This window comes from Balaenoptera ricei, chromosome 7, assembly GCF_028023285.1.
Source record: "Balaenoptera ricei isolate mBalRic1 chromosome 7, mBalRic1.hap2, whole genome shotgun sequence".
Classification (NCBI taxonomy): Eukaryota; Metazoa; Chordata; class Mammalia; order Artiodactyla; family Balaenopteridae; genus Balaenoptera; species Balaenoptera ricei.
The window spans coordinates 76933756-76956364 of NC_082645.1; the positions used below are offsets into that span (position 1 = coordinate 76933756).

At 37.3% G+C, this 22609-nt stretch overlaps 1 protein-coding gene across 22 annotated transcripts in view; it reads left to right on the plus strand.

Annotated features, from left to right (window-relative positions):
* Positions 1-22609, plus strand: part of C7H2orf88 (chromosome 7 C2orf88 homolog) — a 312337-nt gene that overhangs the window by 99021 nt on the left and 190707 nt on the right. For 7 of the 22 annotated variants that reach the window (XM_059928366.1, XM_059928362.1, XM_059928360.1 and 4 more), the window contains exon 2: positions 12372-12468. The exons of 12 other annotated variants lie outside the window; for them this stretch is intronic. In XM_059928366.1, coding sequence (XP_059784349.1) covers positions 12372-12468 — 97 coding nt within the window. Of the gene's footprint in view, positions 1-3181; positions 3205-8790; positions 8816-12371; positions 12469-22609 lie in introns of those variants that run through there. 3 more of the 22 variants (XM_059928356.1, XM_059928351.1, XM_059928350.1) reach the window with 3 other exon arrangements.

The following is a 22609-nucleotide window of genomic DNA, read 5'->3' on the forward strand; positions in this document are numbered from 1 at the left end:
GAAATAGAAGCAAAGGAGAAAAGCACCGACAAATAGTACAAAATAAGATTATAGTAACAAGTCCAGAAATATAAGTAATCGCAATAAATGTAATGAACTAAATTCACCAATTAAAAGTCATCATAATATAGAAAGATTAAAAGTAAAAAGAATAGAAAAAAATATGAGGCAAATAATCAAAATAACATTGAGGTGGTTATATTTCTATGAGACAAATTAAACTCTGCAGGAAAGTATAACAACTCTAAACTTATATTCCCCTAATAACAGGGCTATGATATATATGGGTATTGTTTTAGGAGAGGTTCAGGCTTATCTAGGAAAGTCTTCTTGATTCTGGATATAGGAAATCTCAAGGAATACTCAAAAAGCTTACTACAACTTCTAAATAAATCAAGCAAGGAACTCAAATAAATTTAAGAAAAGAGTGGCAATACTTGTATACTAAAAACTTCAAAACATTGCTGGGAGAAATTAAAGATCTAAATTAGTAGTGAGAGATTTCATATTCATAGATTGGAAAACTCAATATTGTCAAGATGACCTTCTGTCTAAATTGATCTACAAATTCAACACAATCCTTATCAAAATCCTAGCAGATTTTTTTGGTAGAAATGGACAAGCTGATCCTAAAATGTATATAGAATTGCAAAGGGCATAGAATAAACAAAAGAATTTGAAAAAAAGACGATTTTACTTTTTCCTTTACAATTTGGATGCCATTAACTTATTTTTGTCTCTCATTGCACTAGCTTTCAGAACCTCTATTACAATGTTGATATGAATGATGAAAACAGATGTTTTTGTCTTGTTATTTTTTAATTTTAGGGTGAAAGTATAAGTTTTTCACCATTACATAAGATGTCAGCTATGAATTTTTTGTAAATGTTCTTTATAAGATTGAGAATGTTTTCCTTATTCCTGAGTTGTTGAGAGTTTTTTGTATTTATCATGAATTAAATATTTGATTTTGTCAAATATTTTTGATGCCCCTATTGAGATGATCATGTGGTTTTTGTCTTTTATTCTATAATATTAATATAGTGTATTGCACTAATTCATCTTCAAATGTTAAGCCAACCTTGCATTGCTGAGATAAATCCCAATGGGTCCTGATGTATAATCCTTGTTATATCTTGTTGGATTCCATTTGCTAGTATTTTTTAAGGATGTTTGTGTCTTGTTTATGAGGGATATTCATCTCTACTTTTCATGTGATGTCTTAGTCTAGCTTTGGAATCAGCATAACACTGACCTCATAGAATAAGTGGGAAAGTGTTTCTTCCCTTCTGTTTATGGAAAGAGTTTTTAAAAATTAGTATTATTTCTTCTTTAATATTTGATAGAGTTCACCAGAGAAACCATCTGGGCCTGAGCTTTTCTTTTTGGGAAAACTTATAACTAACTCAATCTCTTTTCTTGTTATAGATCTGTTCAGGTGTTTCTACCTCTTTTTAAGTTAATTTTTGTCATTTGTATCATTCTAGACATTTTTCCATTTCATAAAAGTTGTCTAATTCATTGGTATAAAGTTGTTTATGATATTCCCTTATTTAGTCTCTTTCTGTAAGACAGTTAGAATTGATGTGACCTCTTTCGTTTCTGATTCCAGTAATTTGTGTCTTCTCTCTATTTTCTTGGTCAGTGTAACTGTAAGCACTGCTTTAGCTGCATCCCATAAATTTTGGTATGTTGTGTTTTTGCTTTCATTCAGTTTATGATATTTTCTAATATACCTTGTGATTTATACTTTGACTTCTGGATTATTTTGAAGTGTCTTTACTTTCCAAATATTGCAGGATTTCAAAGATATTTTTCTTTGTTAATTTTAAATTGAATTCCTTTTTGGTCAGAGAACATAACTTTGTGTGAAAAAAAATATTTTTAGAGTCTTTTATATTAGTATACAAATTCACAATTTATAGTGCCCTTTCTTTCTTTCTATGGATTTGAGTCATAGTCTGGTGTCAGCCTGGAGGACTTTCTATAGTATTTTTTGTAAAGCAAGTACACTAGCAATGAATTTTCTCAGTACTTGTTTGTCTGGGAATTATTTGATTTGATTTGATACTGTTCTGCCTCTGACTAGTTTTGTTTTGTTTTTGACACACACGGGAATAGATATCTGAGAAAGTAAAGGGTACACAAGTCCAGATTTGAAGTCAGTGTACTGTCCATTATTGGACCATGACCTCTCACAGTTCTCCTTCTATGACAGAAGGATTCTTGGTTTATTACTATTCAGGACAGGGCACAGATTTTAACAAAAGCCTAACTTACTTGTTCTTTGACATCTGAGGTAATGTGGGCTCATGAAAGCCTATGAAACCATTCCAGTTGTAGTAAGAGTTTGGGGCTGCAGGCAACAGAAATTGGCCCTAATATAGGCCATAAAAGGAGATTTATGGGTATATACTTATTTGCTCTCAGAATCAAAGTAAGAGTTAAGTAGCTAGACTTCTAGAAGTACAGGATTCAAGATACCTTTGGATATACTAGAAATAGGATATCTTGAGCCATCCCTTTTGATATCCTCAGGATATCACTGGCAATTCCGTTGGGTGACTTAGTTACAACCACCTTTTGTCCTTGTACCTCAGACCTAATGAATACATTTCCCAGGAAAGATTGGATAACTTGGGTAACATGACCAAGTTGTGTGGTGAGAATCCTGTGATTGGTAGTTTCACTAACTACATGAGGTAAATAATTTCCACAAGTAAAAATTTTGCTGTTACCAAAAGAGGGAGAGAATGAACACTGGACAGACAACAAAGCCAGCTATCCTCAAAACTCACAATGTCAGCTCATCCTCACACAACAGGTGACCTGACAAAAACTTATTATTTTTGCCCACCCAAAATTCATTTCCCCTTAGAGTAACAGTATCCCATTATTCTTTGATGAACCCTCTCTGTGTCCATTTCCTATGAGTGGAGGTCCAGGCATGCATATGTGACCCTAGCCAGGCCAGTTCTAACTAAGTTTCAATTCTGTGACTTTTCTTGGAAATATTAGGGTAAAGATATTCTTTCTCTTCTGGAAAGTTACCTTCATTCATGAAAAATAGTTCTGTTGGATATAGAATTATTGGTTGACTGTTTTTTCTTTCAGTACTTTGTATATGTCATTCCACTGCCTTCTGACCTCCAGTGTTTCAAAGACAAGTCAATTGTTAATTATACTGATGGTCCTTTGTATATGGTGAGTTGTTTTCTTCATGTTGATTTTAAGACTTCTTTTTGTCTTTCAGTATTTTAACTGTGATATGTCTATGGATCTTTTTGTATTTGTCTTACTTGGAGTTTGTTGAGCTTCTTGGATCTATAGATTTATGTTTTTCTTCAAATTCAGGAACTTTTTACCATTATTAATTCAAATATTTTTCTGCCCTTTTTTTTTTTTAAAGCTCATTTTTGTTTGTAGTACCTTTTTTTGCAGGGGGAATGGTTTTTTATTTTATTTTATTTTATTATTTTTTAACATCTTTATTGGAATATAATTGCTTTACAATGTTGTGTTAGTTTCTGATGTATAACAAAGTGAATCAGCTATACGTATACATATATCCCCATGTACCCTCTCTCTTGTGTCTCCCTCCCACCATCCCTATCCCACTCCTCTAGGTGGTCACAAAGCACTGAGCTGATCTCCCTGTGCTATGTGGCTGCTTCCCACTAGCTAGCTATTTTATATTTGGTAGTGTATATATGTCAATGCCACTATCTCACTTCGTCCCAGCTTACCCTTCCCCCTCCCCATGTCCTCAAGTCCATTCTCTACATCTGCATCTTTATTCCTGTCCTGCCCCTAGGTTCTTCAGAACCATTTTTTTTTTTTTTTTAGATTCCATATATATGTGTTAGCACGATATTTGTTTTTCTCTTTCTGACGTACTTTACTCTGTATGACAGACTCTAGGTCCATCCACCTCACTACAAGTAACTCAATTTCATTTCTTTTTATGGCTGAGTAATATTCAATTGTATATATGTGCCACATCTTCTTTATCCATTCATCTGTCGATGGACACTTAGGTTGCTTCCATGTCCTGGCTATTGTAAATAGAGCTGCAATGAACATTATGGTACATGACTCTTTTTGAATTATGGTTTTCTCAGGGTATATGCCCAGTAGTGGGATTGCTGGGTCATATGGTAGTTCTATTTTTAGTTTTTTAAGGAACCTCCATACTGTTCTCTATAGTGGCTGTATCAATTTACATTCCCACCAACAGTGCAAGAGGGTTCCCTTTGCTCCTCACCCTCTCCAGCATTTACTGTTTGTAGATTTTTTGATGATGGCCATTCTGACCAGTGTGAGGTGATACCTCATTGTGATTTTGATTTGCATTTCTCTAATGATTAGTGATGTTGAGCATCTTTTCATGTATTTGTTGGCCATCTGTATGTTTTCTTTGGAGAAATGTCTATTTAGGTCTTTGCCCATTTTTGGATTGGGTTGTTTGTTTTTATGATATTGAGCTGCATGAGCTCTTGTATATGTTGGAGATTAATTCTTTGTCAGTTGCTTCGTTTGCAAATATTTTCTCCCATTCTGAGGGTTGTCTTTTCATCTTGTTTATGGTTTCCTTTGCTGTGCAAAAGCTTTTAAGTTTCATTAGGTCCCATTTTATTTATTTTTTTATTTCCATTACTCTAGGAGGTGGGTCAAAAAGGATCTTGCTGTGATTTATGTCATAGAGTGTTCTTCCTATGTTTTCCTCGAAGAGTTTTATAGTGTCTGGCCTTACATTTAGGTCTTTAATCCATTTTGAGCTTATTTTTCTGTATGGTGTTAGGGAGTGTTCTAATTTCATTCTTTTACATGTAGCTGTCCAGCTTTCCCAGCACCGCTTATTGAAGAGGCTGTCTTTTCTCCATTATATATTCTTGCCTCCCTTATCAAAGATAAAGTGACCATATGTGCGTGGGTTTATCTCTGGGCTTTCTGTCCTGTTCCATTGATCTATATTTCTGTTTTTGTGCCAGTACCATACTGTCTTGATTACTGTAGCTTTGTAGTATAGTCTGAAGTCAGGGAGTCTGATTCCTCCAGCTCCATTTTTCTTTCTCAAGATTGCTTTGGCCAAATATCATATGTTAACGCATATATGTGGAACCTAGAAAAATGGTACAGATGAACCAGTTTGCAGGGCAGAAATAGAGACACAGATGTAGAGAACAAACGTATGGACACCAGGGAGAAAGTGGCAGGGTGGGGGTGGCGGTGGGTTGAATTGGGGGATTGGGTTTGACATATATACACTAATATGTATAAAATAGATAACTAATAAGAACCTGCTATATAAAAAGTAAATAAAAAAGAATTTTAAAAAAATGATTGCTTTGGCTATTCAGTGTCTTTTGTGTTTCCATACAAATTGTGAAATTTTTTGTTCTAGTTCCGTGAAAAATGCCATTGGTAGTTTCATCGGGATTGCACTGAGTCTGTAGATTGCTTTGGGTAGTATAGTCATTTTCACAATGTTGATTCTTCCAATCCAAGTACATGGTATATCTCTCCATCTGTTTGGATCATCTTTAAGTTCTTTCATCAGTGTCTTAAAGTCTTCTTCATACAGGTCTTTTGCCTCCTTAGGTATGTTTATTCCTAGGTATTTTATTCTTTTTGTTGCAATGGTAAATGGGATTTTTTCCTTAATTTCTCTTTCAGATTTTTCATCATTAGTGTATGGTATGCAAGAGATTTCTGTGCATTAATTTTGTATCCTGCTACTTTACCAAATTCATTGATTAACTCTAGTAGTTTTCTGGTAGCATCTTTAGCATACTCTATGTATAGTATCATGTCATCTGCAAACAGTGACAGTTTTACTTCTTCTTTTCTGATTTGGTTTCCTTTTATTTCTTTTTCATCTCTGATTGCTGTGGCTAAAACTTCCAAAACTATGTTGAATCATAGTGGTGAGAGTGGGCAACCTTGTCTTGTTCCTGATCTTAGTGGAAATGGTTTCAGTTTCTCACCACTGAGAACAATGTTTGCTGTGGGTTTGTCATATATGGCCTTTATTATGTTGAGGTAAGTTCCCTCTATGCCTACTTTCTGGAGGGTTTTTATCATAAATGGGTGTTGAATTTTGTCAAAAGCTTTTTCTGCATCTATTGAGATGATCACATGGTTTTTCTCCTTCAGTTTGTTAATATGGTTTATCACATTGATTGACATGAGTATAATGAAGAATCGTTGCATTCCTGGGATAAACCTCACTTGATCATGGTGTATGATCCTTTTAATATGCTGTTGGATTCTGTTTGCTAGTATTTTGTTGAGGATTTTTGCATCAATGTTCATCAGTGATATTGGCCTGTAGTTTTCTTTTTTTTGTGACATCTTTATCTGGTTTTGGTATCAGGATGATGGTGGCCTCCTAGAATGAATTTGGGAGTGTTCCTCCCTCTGCTATATTTTGAAAGAGTTTGAGAAGGATAGGTGTTAGCTCTTCTCTAAATGTTTGATAGAATTCACCTGTGAAGCCATCTGGTCCTGGGCTTTTGTTTGTTGGAAGATTTTTAATGACAGTTTCAATTTCAGTGCTTGTATTTGGTCTGTTTATATTTTCTATTTCTTCCTGGTTCAGTCTCAGAGGGTTGTGCTTTTCTAAGAATTTGTGCGTTTCTTCCAAGTTGTCCATTTTATTAGCATATAGTTGCTTGTAGTAATCTCTCATGATCCTTTGTATTTCTGCAGTGTCAGTTTTTATTTCCCCTTTTTCATTTCTAATTCTGTTGATTTGAGTCTTTTCCCTTTTTTTTCTTGAGGAGTCTGGCTAATTGTTTATCAATTTTGTTTATCTTCTCAAAGAAACAGCTTTTAGTTTTATTGATCTTTGCTATCATTTCCTTCATTTCTTTTTTATTTATTTCTGATCTGATCTTCATGATTTCTTTCCTTTTGCTAACGTTGGAGTTTTTTTGTTCTTCTTTCTCTAATTGCTTTAGGTGTAAGGTTAGGTTGTTTACTTGAGATGTTTCTTGTTCTTGAGGTAGGATTGTATTGCTATAAACTTCCCTCTTGGAACTGCTTTTGCTGCATCCCATAGGTTTTGGGTTGTCGTGCTTTCATTGTCATTTGTTTCTAGGTATTTTTTGATTTCCTCTTTCATGTCTTCAGTGATCTCTTGGTTATTTAGTAGTGTATTGTTTAGCTCCATGTGTTTGTATTTTTTACATTTTTTTCCCTGTAATTGATATCTAGTCTCATAGCCTTGTGGTTGGAAAAGATACATGCTATGATTTCAGTTTTCTTATATTTACCAAGGCTTGATTTGTGACCCAAGATATTATCTATCCTGGAGAATGTTCTATGAGCACTTGAGAAGAAAGTGTATTCTGTTGTTTTCAGATGGAATGGTCTATAAATATCAATTAAGTCCATCTTCTTTAATGTGTCATTTAAAGCTTGTGTTTCCTTATTTATTTTCATTGTGGATGATATGTCCATTGGTGAAAGTGGGGTGTTAAAGTCCCCTACTATGATTGTGTTACTGTCGATTTCCCCTTTTATGGCTGTTAGTATTTGCCTTATGTGTTGAGGTGCTCCTATGTTGGGTGCATAAATATTTACAATTGTTATATCTTCTTCTTGGATTGATCCCTTGATGATTATGTAGTGTCCTTCTTTGTCTCTTGTAATAGTCTTTATTTTAAAGTCTATTTTGTCTGATATGAGAATTGCTACTCCAGCTTTCTTTTGATTTCCATTTGCATGGAATATCTTTTTCCATCCCCTCATTTTCAGTCTGTATGTGTCCCTAGGTCTGAAGTGGGTCTTTTGTAGACAGCATATATGTGGGTCTTGTTTTTGTATCCATTCGGCCTGTCTGTGTCTTTTGGTTGGAGCATTTAATTCATTGACATTTAAGGTAATTATTGATATGTACGTTCCTATTACCATTTTCTTAATTGTTCTGGATTTGTTATTGTAGGTCTTTTCCTTCTCTTGTGTTTCCTGCCTAGAGAAGTTCCTTTAGCATTTGTTTTAAAGCTGGTTTAGTGGTGCTGAATTCTCTTAGCTTTTGCTTGTCTGAAAAGGTTTTAATTTCTCCATCGAATCTGAATGAGATCCCTGCTGGGTGGAGTAATCTTGGTTGTAGGTTCTTCCCTTTCATCACTTTAAATATGTCCTGCCACTCCCTTCTTGCTTGCAGAGTTTCTGCTGAAAGATCAGCTGTTAACTTTATGGGGATTCCCTTGTATGTTATTTGTTTCTTTTCCCTTGCTGCTTTTAATATTTTTTCTTTGTATTTAATTTTTAATAGTTTCATTAATGTGTCTTGGCATGTTTCTCCCTGGATTTATCCTGTATGGGACTCTCTGCACTTCCTGGACTTGATTGACTATTTCCTTTCCCATATTAGGGAAGTTTTCAACTATAATCTCTTCAAATATTTTCTCAGTCCCTTTCTTTTTCTCTTCTTCTTCTGGGACCCCTGTAATTTGAATGTTGGTGCATTTAATGTTGTCCCAGAGGTCTCTGAGACTGTCCTCAATTCTTTTCATTCTTTTTTCTTTATTCTGCTCTGTGTTATTTATTTCCACTATTTTATCTCCCAGGTCACTTATCCGTTCTTCTGCCTCAGTTATTCTGCTATTGATTCCTTCTAGAGAATTTTAAATTTCATTTATTGTGTTGTTCATCATTGTTTGTTTGCTCTTTAGTTCTTCTAGGTCCTTGTTAAACGTTTCTTGTATTTTCTCCATTCTATTTCCAAGATTTTGGATCATCTTTACTATCGTTACTCTGAATTCTTTTTCAGGTAGACTGCCTGTTTCCTCTTCATTTGTTTGGTGTGGTGAGTTTTTACCTTGCTCCTTCATCTGTTGTGTGTTTCTCTGTGCTCTCATTTTGCTTAACTTACTGTGTTTGGGGTCTCCTTTTCACAGGCTGCATGTTCGCAGTTCCCATTGTTTTTGGTGTCTTCCCCCAGTGGGTAAGGTTGCTTCAGTGGGTTGTGTAGGCTTCCTGGTGGAGGGGACTGGTGCCTGTGTTCTGGTGGATGAGGCTGGATCTTGTCTTTCTGGTTGGCAGGACTGCCTCCAGTGGTGTGTTTTGGGGTGTCTGTGAACTTATTATGATTTTAAGCAGCCTCTCTGCTACTGGGTAGGGTTTTGTTCCTGTCTTGCTAGTTGTTTTGCATGTGGTGTCCAGCACTGGAGCTTGCTGGTCGTTGAGTGGAGCTGGGTCTTAGCGTTGAGACAGAGGTCTCTGGGAGAGCTCTCACCGATTGATCTTACTTGGGCTGGGAGGTCTCTGGTGGTACAATGTCCTGAACTTGGCTCTCACACCTCAGAGGCTCAGGCCTGACACCTGGCTGGAGCACCAAGACCCTGTCAGCCACACGGTCAGTTTTGGAGCCTGAGAAGTACCTCTGCAGTCTGGAGGTCCAGGAGAGCTGGTGGTGTAGTTGCAGTCCAAGACCCAAGTCTGAAGGCCTGGAGAAACAGGCCGCAAACGTGCTTCCAGGGCAGAGAGGCAGGTCTGTAGTACCTTTTGTTTTCCTTTGTACTCCCTCTAGTTTCACTTGCTCATAGGTTGCCATGGGCAGAGGCCTTGCACTGACACTTCAGATCAGAATTCCTGGTGAGCTCTGCCCTTTTATTCTGTACTTTTTCAGGGACTCCCTTTACATGTATGTTAGTACAGTTGATGTTGTCCCACAGGTCTCTGAGGCTCTATTTTCTTTTCTTCAATCCTTGTTCTTTCTGTTCTTCAGATTGTATAATTTCCATTGCTTATCAACAAGTTCTCTGATCTTTTCTTCTGCCATCTCAAATATGCTGGTGAGCCCCTATAGTGAATTTTATTTTATTTATTGTAATCTTCAGCTCCAGAATTTCTGTTTGTTTCTTTTTTAAAAAATAATTTCTGTATACATATTAAGAATTTCTATCTGTTGATTCTTTGTTTTCATACTTTAATTCTTTACACATGGTTTCTTTTAGTTCTTTGAACATATTTATAGTAGCTGCTTTAAAATCTTTGTTAAATACAACATCTGGAGCACCTGAGGACACTTAGACATAGTTTCTAGTGACTACTTTTTTTCTAAGTATGGATCTCACTTTCCTATTTGTTTGCATGTCTCATATTTTTCTGTTTTTGTTGAAAAAATATATATATATCCTCAGTCAATAATATGCTTGCCCCAACCAGGACCACAACCTTAGGCAAGTAGAGTCAAGCTATTGCCCTCTCCCACTGGTCAGTCTTTGGAAGTCACTTCCATCAGCAGCCACTTAGCATGGACATCATCCAGCATTCCAAATCAAGTGATCCCCCACTGAAGGTAGCAGAGAAGCTGCCAGTCCTCAGAACTTGCCCCATCTGGGAGAACTTCCTCATAGATCAAGGCAGGAGATGTGGTAGGAGCAGCCTCAGACCAGAACACCACAGATTCCCACTGTTCTTACCTGAAGTTCAGCAGTATTACAAGCATAAAACTGCTTCTCAGACTGTCATATGCCTTTGTTTGATTTCCAAAGTACTGAAATGGTTATTTTTGTAAATTTCTCCAGATTTATAGATACTTTTTGGGTAGAGTATTTGCTGAGTTCATCAGTAGACCATAGCCAGAAACCCCTCCCTCTGCTTTTATCTGGACCTTCTCTTTTCTTCATCTCTATTTTCCATATCCTTAGTCTTGTTAGTTTCTCCTCAGTGTGGAGAACTGTCCCAGAAGGCAACACTAGTGGCTCCATTTTATGAATCAATAGGACTAGTCAGCTCCAGCCCTTATCATGGACCCCTTGTATTCACCCATTATCTGCTTTTCTCAAATTGACTCACCACTTTCCACTGAATACCTGTTGTTTACTTTGGTTCTCAGATCCATCAGATGGTTTATTTTTCTCTCTGTCTTTACTTTCACAGATGCCAAATTTTTACAGGTCTTAAGGTCTGTCCTCAAGTGTTTGATTTTTGGGTTTTCTGGGAGTACTTTGTCGCCCAATTTTCTGATAAGTGTCCATAGGATTTTAATTTTTCTATTTAGTTGTTCTTTCTGTTTTCATGTGGGGATTCAGAAATATTCAAAAACTATGCCACCATTCCTCCATTGCTGTCATCTTCCTGGAGTCCTGGGTCTTTTAGGTTATTCATTAAGTTTTCTAGTTTGTTTTTTTAAAGGTATTCAGTGTTTCTTGTTAGTTTTATTCCTGAGATATGTGATGGTTTTTAATTGCAATTAAAAATGGAAAATGATATCTCTCATTACATTTTCTAATAGGAACTCTACTGGCTTTTGTAATCTGCTCTTTCATCTGGATTCCTTACTGACCCCTTTTTAGTTTACAATTTTTTAAAGTTCATTTTGGATATTTAGGAAGACACTTAGGTAGATAACATTTTCCTTCCATATTTTCTAATTTAACCTTTATTAATATTCTTCCATGTCAGTGCTTATAGAGCTAATGCTTTTTTAGAATATTTACATATTATTCACTTATATCATTCTACCATAATTTATTTAAACAGTTCCTTTTTTGACATTTATATGATTTCCAAATTTCTGCTATTATAAATAGTATATCTTTGGGGATTTATATGAGTATTTCCATAGATTAAATTCCTAAAGTAGAATTACTAGGGAAAGAAATATATTCATTTAAAATTGTCTTCCAAGCTATTATTAGTAGTTATAGAATAAATTTAATTGACTTTCGCACCACAGATCTATTATGCCACTGAATCTTTTTAACTCTAACTTCACAATTTCCAGAATCTGATCACTTCTCACAATTGTCACTGATTTAACCTGGTCCAAGATATCATCATTTTTTTTTTTTTTTTTTGGCATGGGTTATTGCAGTGACATATGATCCATCTCTCTGTTTCCATTCTTGTGGAAGAGTCTATTCTCAGTGTATCAATACGTTCAACCTAGCAGCCAGTGTGAGTATGTGTAAATGTAAGTTAGATAATCTCAGTATTCTACTCCAGATCCTCCTCTGGTTTTAATCTAATAATCTAATACAGAATAAAAGTTGAAAGCTTTACAATGACCCATTAAGGCCTTTTATGATCTCCTCCTTTTTATCTCTTACCTTATCACTTATTGCTATTCTTCAACAGATCTATTTCAAAAGTGTACCTTCCTTCCTCTTAAGTAATAATATTCTCCTTCTTTTGTATCAAGAAATATTTTCTTTTAAACCATATTGTTTTCTTGTTTATTTTGTGTTTATTCATACTTTTATTTTGAGAGCAACAAAGCACCTGTTTTACATACCTTTGCCCCAGATGTCACCTGATTTCCATTTAGAGCATATGATTATGTGATTATATCATATGATTGTAATTATTTTATTATGGGCTTCAGGGCATTTGTGCTCTACTTCCCTCCCTTGCAGAGGAATCAGAACCAGCAAAGAAGCAGCAGCAGAAGCAGCAGATGCAAAAAGAGGAAGAGGAGGAAGAGGAAGAGGTTAATCTAGTGCAAAATTTTGAGTGGGTATCCCTTTCAGGGAGGGAGAGACACTGATTTTTATTGGCTGTTTTGGTGGGTTCAAGTCAAAGGACACTGCTCTAGGTTTAGTTGCTTAAGGTATTAGGTCTGCCACTCTGGGAATAATTTCACCACCTTTTCCTCAGCCTCCTTCCACTCCCATCTCTGCCACAGTAATGTCCCATTAGGACAGGACTTCTACTTACCCCAGATGGTGGTACCTACCGAGTCCTGCCACAGTCTTTATATTTTTTCATTGTAGGGCATGTTCCCTATTAATCTCATGGTTTTTCCTTTCTCTACTCCTAAATTAGAAGAGATGACCATAGCGTTTAGTGTGTACCTTCCTGTATTCTCAAAAGGCAATGCTGTTTTCTTGTGGAAGTGAATGCCAAGCTTTCTTGAGTGTCCTCCTTTAGGTTAGAACTCTAAATATTTTCAACATTTGTAGCATCTGGTATTCTTCCCTTAGCTTTAAGCACCAACTCAACTTTTCCATACTTTTACATTTTCCTTGGTCAATTTAGTTGGGATTGGGAAGAAAGGAGGCAGATACTGTTTCTAATCTGAATTTTTGTCCCTTTAGCCTTCTTTCTTTATAATATCTGATGTACTATACTGGTGCTCAGTACATATGAGTTTCTCTTATCATCCACTGTAGGTGCAAATGAGCACTAAAATTATCTAAGGATGACCATTTAAACATTCCAGTATGTCTAGTTAGAAGTAAAAATAAATATAGCAGAATGTTCTTATCACTTATAAGATGAATGAGTGATTGATCTGTGAAAAGATTCTATCAGAGAACTGGAAGAATTGCAGTTATAGAGTTAGCATTCCTTGACACCATTTCTGGAGCATAACTGAGTAATAGACATTTTCTGAGATAAATCTCCCGCAGACTCACAGTCAAATATATGAGTCAACAAGCCACAACTTCCTTCTCAAAGTAGATGACTCAGTGAGCAGCTCTACTTAAAAGCTAGTTGGAAGCAGAATTCTGGGGAACAGGATTTGTATAATGTATTAGGAAGAGATCCTAATATAAGAATTTAGATAAGCAGACCTTCTGAGCAAGATCTTACTATGAAATTTTCAATGATTTGGTTGAAAATATCAGATAACCACAACGCAGTGTACATTTTACCACAGGAGAGAAATGCACTTTATCAGGAATCTTCAAGCTAGGGTAGGGTACCTATTAGAGACGTGAAAACTTTCTAGGGATACAAAGACATGGATCATTTAAAAAGAATCAATTTCCAGATTCTCCACTTCCAGCTATTTGCAAAGATTAACTTGAGTGTGAACTTGCCTGAGTTCCTAACAGCCCTTTTCTCACTTTACAAAAGCACACACATAAATGGTTCATACTCTAAGCTCTGAGCAAAGGGGAGGACTTAGTTTTTCTTTTTTTTAATTAATTAATTTATTTTTGGCTGTTTTGGGTCCTTGTTGCTGCGCATGGGCTTTCTCTAGAGTGCAGTTGCAGCGAGTGGGGGCTACTCTTCTTTGCAGTGCATGGTCTTCTCATTGTGGTGGCTTCTCTTGTTGCAGAGCATGGGCTTTAGGCGTGCGGGCTCAGTAGTTGTGGCTTGCAGGCTCTAGAGTGCAGGCTCAGTGGTTGTGGCGCACATGCTTAGTTGCTCCGTGGCATGTGGGATCTTCCCAGACCAGGGCTCGAACCCGTGTACCCTGCATTGGCAGGCGTATTCTTAACCACTGCGCCACCAGAGAAGTCCATGGGAGGACTTAGGTTTAATGATTAATCAAGTTACCACAATCCACAGGGAATTTCTCTGTCTTCTCTATTTATGTTATGGGTAAAAAGTGGGTTAGGAGTGTGGTATTTTGGCCCAAGTTGGGATGTTTTGAATGCATATGTATCATAGAATAGCATGGTGGGACTAGTGATGATTTCCATTTAAGGACTGTGACTTTTCCGTACCCCCAGCTGTTATCAGTTAATATGTACACAAAAGGAGCAAAGCAAGGAAAGCATTAATAAGAAATATTGAAAGCTAAAAACAGTGATTTTATACAGGTAAGCGTTAAAAATTCTAGCTATTCTCGTTACTTATTCCTAGGACATATCAGTAGCAGAAAAGAAAAGCCTCTTTGAAAAGCCAAAGCAGTTAAGTTTACTGGTGCTGACTTTTTTAAATGTAACTGAAGAAAAATTTTTTTGGTGCTACTGAATTTTTCAAAACACATTAGATAAAACTCACCAATAAGACTTTCACCTAGGCAATTATACTTCAATAAAGATGTTTAAAAAAAAAAAAAAAAAAAAAAAAAAAAAAAAAAAAAGACTTTCACCTACTTTCTTTCACATTTTGTAATATTAGACAAAGTATTTAAAACCTATTTTATTAAGTGAATCTGATGAATTATTTATTCCATTTATAATCAATCATCACCTAATTTCATCTAACAAAATTTTTTTTCCTACTTTATTTTAAAAAAATTAAAGGACAGTTCCTATACCAATTAGTTTATAGCAGTATTTTATAGAGTTAGTATTTATAAACTATATAAAATTTTTAAAATAATATTTACATTATTATTTATAAATAGTTTTTTTTTTCACTAAATGAAGAGAAAAAGGTTGATCATGATTTATCTCACTAACATGCTTTACCGGTAAAATTTTATTTGATTGTTTAATAATTATCAAAATTATTTAATCAGTTGTATACTAAAAATTATTACAAAGCTAACCCAATCCAAAAGAAGATTTTTAATTTTTAGAACCTTATGATCATCAGAAATAAAAATAAAATTTAAATTTTAGTTAATATACAGGTTTTTGTTATAGATTCATTGAACAAGTATTTACTGAACAGCTTTGTGCCACGCACTTTGTTTCTTGGGACATGTCAGTGAATAAAAGAGATTACACACACATATGCAGGTGCACACACACAAAGACATCCCTATACTTGATCTCCTGGAATTTATATTCCGGGGGTGTAGGTAAGCATATAATGCACTATGTTAGATAAGTGTTTGGGAAAATGAATAAGTAAAGCAGAGTTAGAGGTTAGGAAGCAGGGGTTTGTAAGAGAAGTGGTGTGGAGGGATTGTAATTTTAAATAGGGAGATGGGGCTAGACTGTGTTAAAAAGTGCTATTTGAGCAAAATTTGAAGAAGGTAGGCATTTGCCATGTGGTTACCTGAGGTTCCACAGAGAAAACTGCAGTCCAAAGACTAAGATTCCTAGTATTTTGAGGAATAGCTAGGAGACCACTGGATGGAGCAAATTGAGGAAACACAGCAAGAGTAGTCAGGGAAGTATAGCAGTAGGGAAAGGCCAGATCATGTAGGCCCTTGTAGAGTCTTTTACTTTGAATGAAATGGAGAGCCCTTAGAGGATAATAAACAGAGATATGGCTTTATCATTCTTGACTTCTGTGTAGAATATTGACTATAGGATGCAAGAAGTATAACAGGACAAGTTGTTAGGTGCTCTTAGGATATGGCAATGGCACAGACTGGAGTGAAATAAGAGGAAATGTTGAGAAATGGTTGGAGTCAGGAGGTACTTAGAAGGATATGAGAGGAGAGGGTTTTCGTTCTGAGTAACAAGAAAAATGGAGTTGCCATCAACTGAAATGGGAAAGACTGCAGTGGAGCAGTTTTGGAACGGAAGATCAGGAATTCAATTATGGATATGGTGAGTGTGAGATGTCTGTAAATATCCAAGGGGAGATATCAAGTACATAGTTAGATAATCAAGTCTGAAATTTGGGAGAGAAGTGTAGGCTAGAAATTTTAATTTGGGAGCCCTTGTCCAGGAGATGATATTTAAAGCTAGGAGACTGGAAGAGACCATGGACAAAATGAGTAGGTAGAGAAGACAAGCAGATCAAGGACTGAGTCTTGAAGTATACTACCAACAGTAAGAGGTTGGGAAGAAGAGAAAAACTCAGCAATGGGGCCTGAGAAGTAGTGACCAATAAGGTCTTCGGATAGCCAAGAGAATAAATTAGTGAATAAAATGTTTCAAGGAGGAGAGAGTAACTTAAGGAGTTTTTGTTGCAAAAAAAGGAGTAAATGAGGTGGTGGCTCATGGGGGAAATAAGTTGAAAGAAACATTTATTTTAAAGATGGGAGAAATAACGCCATGTATATATGCTGATAGGAGGGATCCAGTAGGGAACAAAAACAACAACGACAACAGATTGATGAGTTAGGAAAGACAAAGAAGTATTTCTATATTCTTGAGTAAGTGAGATAGGATAGGGTCTAGTACACAAGTAGAGAATTTTGCTTTAGATCAGAGTATGAATAATTCATCTATAATAACATGCAGGAAAGGAGAATATGTGGGTGCAGACAGTGGTTTGTGGAATTTCTTTCTTATTACTTTGATTTTCTTAGAGAAAGGAAGTAAGGTCATCTACTTTGAATAACAGTATAAAGGAGGTACTATGATTTGAGAAGAGATGAGGTGTGAAAGTCACATAGGAGAGTAAAAGGGGGCATGGGTTAAGGATGTATTGCATGATTGCTGAGCAATATTAATGGTAAGATTAACCATGAATTTGAATTTTTTAATACTTAGAGCCTTATGGTCATAAGGAAGAAAAATAAAATTTTAAATTTCAGTTTGTATACATGTTTTTGTTGCAGATTCATTTGGCAAATATTTGTAGATTAGTCATGAATTTGAGGTCAGTGTGCTTGTATAGAAAATATGGTAGATGGTGTATTAGTCACCTATTGAAACAGTAGGGCTGCATAACAAAAAAATCACAAAAAAAGCTCAGTGGCATCCAACAATATATATTTACTTTATCTTATGATTCTACAGCTTGGCTTTGTAGTTTTGTTTAACTGATTTGAGGTTAGTAGGTCTCTGTGTCTACAGGCAGCACTGAGTCTGCTAGGTGCTTAAGTGATCTTTCCTAGACTCATATGCCTGGGGCCTTGGCTTGGACAATTTTGCTGGCCTGTTTCTGTTTCATATGTTTCTTTTTCCATCAGGCTAGCCTGGGCATATTCTCATAGTAAAGGCAGAGGAACCAAGAGAGAACTTAAAAGAGTGAAGTTATAATTTTTTTTTCTTAGCATCAATATTTCTAATATGTCTAAATTCTTCATAGCTAAACTTCTGAGGAACAGTTTTAGGCATCAAGTAAAAATTTGTAAAGGGATATGGAGATGAAGATTTTCAAAATTCTTTTGGGAAATACGAGATCAAAAGTTTGATGATTATTGCTCTAAATCATACCTCTGCTTGTGGACCTAAATAAATGTGGACATGACAGAGGTGGTAGGGTCTTTGCTCAAGCAAATTCAATTTTCAAATCTGATAGTGTGTTCAGATTGATTTGGGGACAATCCATAAGAATACAAGGTCATGTCAGAGTCACTTCTTCAAACTTTATGGGCCAATTGTCATCTTCCACCCAGCTCTCTTCAAGTCATATTTTCTGCATATCTTGACCTGCAAGCAATAAAAAATCTTTGCCCACTATGAGGCTTGTAAATGTCATCTCATTCTTTTTTTTAAATTACCTTTCCTCACTACAAGTGTATTTGTCATTTATGGCGCTGCATTTATTTAGGAGTGAGGCTGAGGCTGGAACATCCAACAAAGATCCAGGCTGAAGCAGGAATGATCATCCTCATCCTGCAGGGCTTCTCATCCCAATGGCCTCAAATCTCTCATTAGTGTAAGCTTGATTTTGTATAACATAACAGCTGGATTTTAAGAGGGCTAAAAGAGAAGATGCTAGTCCTTTCAATACCTGAGATCAGAAGACCTAAAACATAACTTCTGTCACATTTCATTGTGACAGTGACATTCAACATGACATCACAAAGCAAGTCACAAGGCTAGTGCAGATTCAAGGGGAGGAAAAATAGACCTCGCCTCTTCTTGATGTGAGGGGACATGTGTGTGCAGAGATAGAATTTGGAAACTGTTGGACATTTAGATTTGTTCTTCAATTTTCTATTCATATCTATTTTTCCTTTCAAATTCTGAGTTTTCTTGTTATAACAATTTTAAGAGTTCTTTCTATATCACAGATATCAGTCTGTTATCTGTCAGTTGCAATGAAAAATTTTTTTGCCTAAATGTGTCTTCCCTTTTGAATTTGTTTATAACCTCTTATGCCATACATGTTTATTTTAACTTGGTCAAACATGTTATATGTGTAATGTTTTAGCTTTTATACTAATATTTTTAGTTTTAGTTTTAAATGTTTAATCAATCTGGAATTTAAGTTTGTATATGATATGAGATCAGGGTCCAGGTTTATTTTTTTTCAGATGATTGGCCAATTGAGCCAGTATCATATATTACATATAGTATCTTTTCCCCAATGAACTGAAATACCACATTTGTCACATATATGCTCAGATTGAGTTCTGGGTTATCTATTCTGTTTAACTGAACTGGGTGTTTTTTTTAAATCATTTTTTTTAAAAAACCCATTTTTAAAAACAATTCAGCAGCATTAAGTACATTCACGTTGTTGTGCAATCATCACTACCGCCCATCTCCAGAACCTTTCATCTTCCCCAAGTGAAACTATGTACACATTAAACAATAACCTCTCCCCCCAACCCCAGCTCCTGGCAACCACCAATCTACTTTCTGTCTCTATGAATTTGACTATTCTAGGTACCTCATATGAGTGAAATCATACAGTATTTTGGGACTGGCTTATTTTGCTTAGCCTTATGTCCTCAAGGTTTGCCCATGTTGTTGGTGTCAGAATCTCCTTTCTTTTTAAGGCTGAATAATATTCCATTGTGTGTATATTACGTTTTGTTTATTGATTCATCCATCAATGGACACTTGGATTGCTTACACCTTTGGGCTATTCTGAATAATACTTCTATGAACATGGGTCTACAAATATCTGTTCAAGTCCCTGCTTTCAATTCTTTTGGGTATATATCTAATAACTGAGTAGTTTTATCTATTTCTATGCCAATACCATACTGATTTCTAAACATTTTATAGATTTTGTTTCTATGTAAAAGAAATATTTTTATCATTTAAATTTCTAGATGTTTATTGTTATTACAGAAAAGAAAAATCTATTGATTTTATATATTTTATTACATCTAATCACCTTACTACATTCTTGTATTATTTCCAATAGAATTTTATTACTGTTTCTTGGGATTGCTAGATAATATGCATCACCTTTTGCTAACCTGGTACTGGTTGAAATTATTTTTGTATCTTATTTAAAATATTTGCTATTGGTTTTTAGAAAATAATCTTTATCAAATTTAAGTACAGTTGACCCTGGAACAATGCAGGAGTTAGGGGCACCAACCACCCCCCAGTCAAAAATCCATGTATAACTTTATACTTAGTCCTCAATATCTGCAGTTCCTCACCCTTGGATTCAGTCAGCCTCAGATGTGTAGTACTGTACCATGTATTTATTTATTTTTTTTTTTTAAGTTTTTTTTGTTTGTTTTTTTTTCCTTCTGCTTTTTTATTTATTTATTTATTTATTTATTTTTGCCTGTGTTGGGTCTTCGTTTCTGTGCGAGGGCTTTCTCTAGTTGCGGCAAGCGGGGCCACTCTTCATCGTGGTGCGCGGGCCTCTCTTGTTGCAGAGCACAGGCTCCAGACGCGCAGGCTCAGTAGTTGTGGCTCACGGGCCTAGTTGCTCCGCGGCATGTGGGATCTTCCCAGACCAGGGCTCGAACCCATGTCCCCTGCATTAGCAGGCAGATTCTCAACCACTACGCCACCAGGGAAGCCCTGTACCATGTATTTATTGAAAAAAATTTACTTATAAGTGTACCTGCGCAGTTTAAACCCATGTTGTTCAGGGTTCACTGTGTTTTCCTTCTATTTCCATCTTAGATTTTTGTTAACACTGGCCACTGGGTTTTTATCAAATGCCTTTTAGCATCTATTGATATGATCATATAGGTTTTTTTTTTTTGTCTTTTTTTAAAATTTATTTATTTATTTATTTTTGGCTGTGTTGGGTCTTCGTTTCTGCGCAAGGGCTCTCTCCAGTTGCGGCAAGCGGGGGCCACTCCTCATCGCGGTGCGCGGGCCTCTCACTGTCGCGGCCTCTCTCACTGTGGAGCACAGGCTCCAGACGCGCAGGCTTAGTAATTGTGGCTCACGGGCCTAGTTGCTCCGCGGCACGTGGGATCCTCCCAGACCGGGGCTCGAACCCGTGTCCCCTGCATTGGCAGGCAGACTCTCAACCACTGCGCCACCAGGGAAGCCCATCATATAGGTTTTTAATTGGTGAGGTAAGAAGTTACGTTGGGGGGGCGGAGTCAAGAGGGCAGACTAGGAGGATGGGGAATTTGCGTCTCCACACAACTAGGGCACCTACCAGGCCCTGGTGGGGGACCACGGACATGTAAGGGGACGAGAGGAACCCCCAGAGACCAGGTAGGACGTGGGGTGTGGGGGGAGTGAAGGGGGAGGAGAAGTGGAGGTGGGACAGGCCCTGTGCCCCTGAGGGGTGGCTGGGGGAGGGGAAGGGATCCCACACCTGAAGGGGGAAACTGGGGGACCATTGGGAGGGCAGAGGATGAAAAGGGAGCATGACCAGGTTTCCCCTGCCCACTTGGGCCCCCAGGAGCCGGCTGAGATCCTGGGCCTGATGCTCTGCCCACCTGGGCTCTAGTGGTGCGGGTCCTGAGGGAGTGGGAGGGAGGGAAGTGGGAGCAAAAGTAAAGGCCAGACCTACCGGACTGGCACCCCTAAGTGGCGGCTGGGGGAGGGGAGGAGTTCCTACAGCCAGCGGGACCCACCCACGGTTAGGGGTCCAGCAGGGACGGGGGAGACCCTGGAGGAGACATGGGGGGGCGCAGAGGAAGGGAAGGGAATAGGGCCAGTGCTTTCCCTGTCCACTTAGGCACTGGGGAGCCTGTTGGGCTCCCAGGCCTAATCCTCTGCCCTCGGAGCCTCCCTCCTGCCTAGCAGAGCCCAAGCCCCGCCCCTACACCCCCACCCAGGGCCCCACCTCTACACTCGGAGATCCCCTCTGAGACCCCCTCCAACCAGGCTGGGCCTAAGCCCCACCCACACACCCTCACCCAGGGCCTTACCTCCAAACTCTGGAACTCCAAAGACCCCTCTTTGGACGTGCTGCCTCTCCTCTTCCACAAAGGTCCTAAGCAGAGGCCCCACCCCATGCTTGAACATCGCCCCGCCTAGACCCCGCCCCAAAGGCCTTTTCCGGCTGAGTGGGTCCTGAGCCTAGGCCCTGCCCCACACTCAGACGTCACCCCACACCCACCTAGGTACCACCCCACCATAAACCCCACCCCTGCATAAGTTCCATCCCTGCCTAAACTCCACCCCCATAGCCAAGGCTTTTTTTTTTTATTTTTTCTTCTTTCTTCTTTTAGTTTAGGGTTCTGTTTTACCTTGTTGTTGCTGATTCATTTATATTTTTATTTTTTCTAATAAATCTTTTATTTTTCTAATTTTATTTTAATCTTTATACTTTGTTATTGTTCTGCTCCTTTTGGCTTGTTCCCCTTTCTTTTGTTTTCTTTTTTTTTCTCTTGTGATTTTGTTTTACCTTGTTGCAGTTGTTTCAATTATATGTATTTTTTATAATGCCTTAAGTTTATTATTAAATATTTTGACAGGGGTGAGTGGGGAGAGTACGGAAGAATAATGTTGAACAATAATTGGGTATATTCAATGCTGGTCAATTATATTTTTATCTTAATATATTTTTTATCTTTCTAATTTTATTTTATTTTTTTTCTTTGTTATTGTACTGCACCATTTTTTTTTCTTTTTGGCCACACCACGTGGCTTGCGGGATCTTGGTTCCTAGGCCAAAGGTCAGGCCCGAGCTCCTGTGGTGGGAGCACCGAGTCCAAACTGCTGGACTAACAGAGAACCTCAGATCCCACGGAATATTAATCAGAGTGAGGACTCCTGGAGGTCTTCATCTCGGCACCAAGACCCGGCTCTACCCAACTGCCTGCAAACTCCAGTGCTGGACGCCTCAGGTCAAACAACCAGTAAGACAGGAATACAGCCCCAACCACCACCAAAAAAAAAAAAAAGAAATGCCAAAATATATGTTACAGGTGAAGGAGCAAGGTAAAAACCTACAAGACCAAATAAATGAAGATGAAATAGGCAACCTACCTGAAGAGGAATTCAGAGTAATG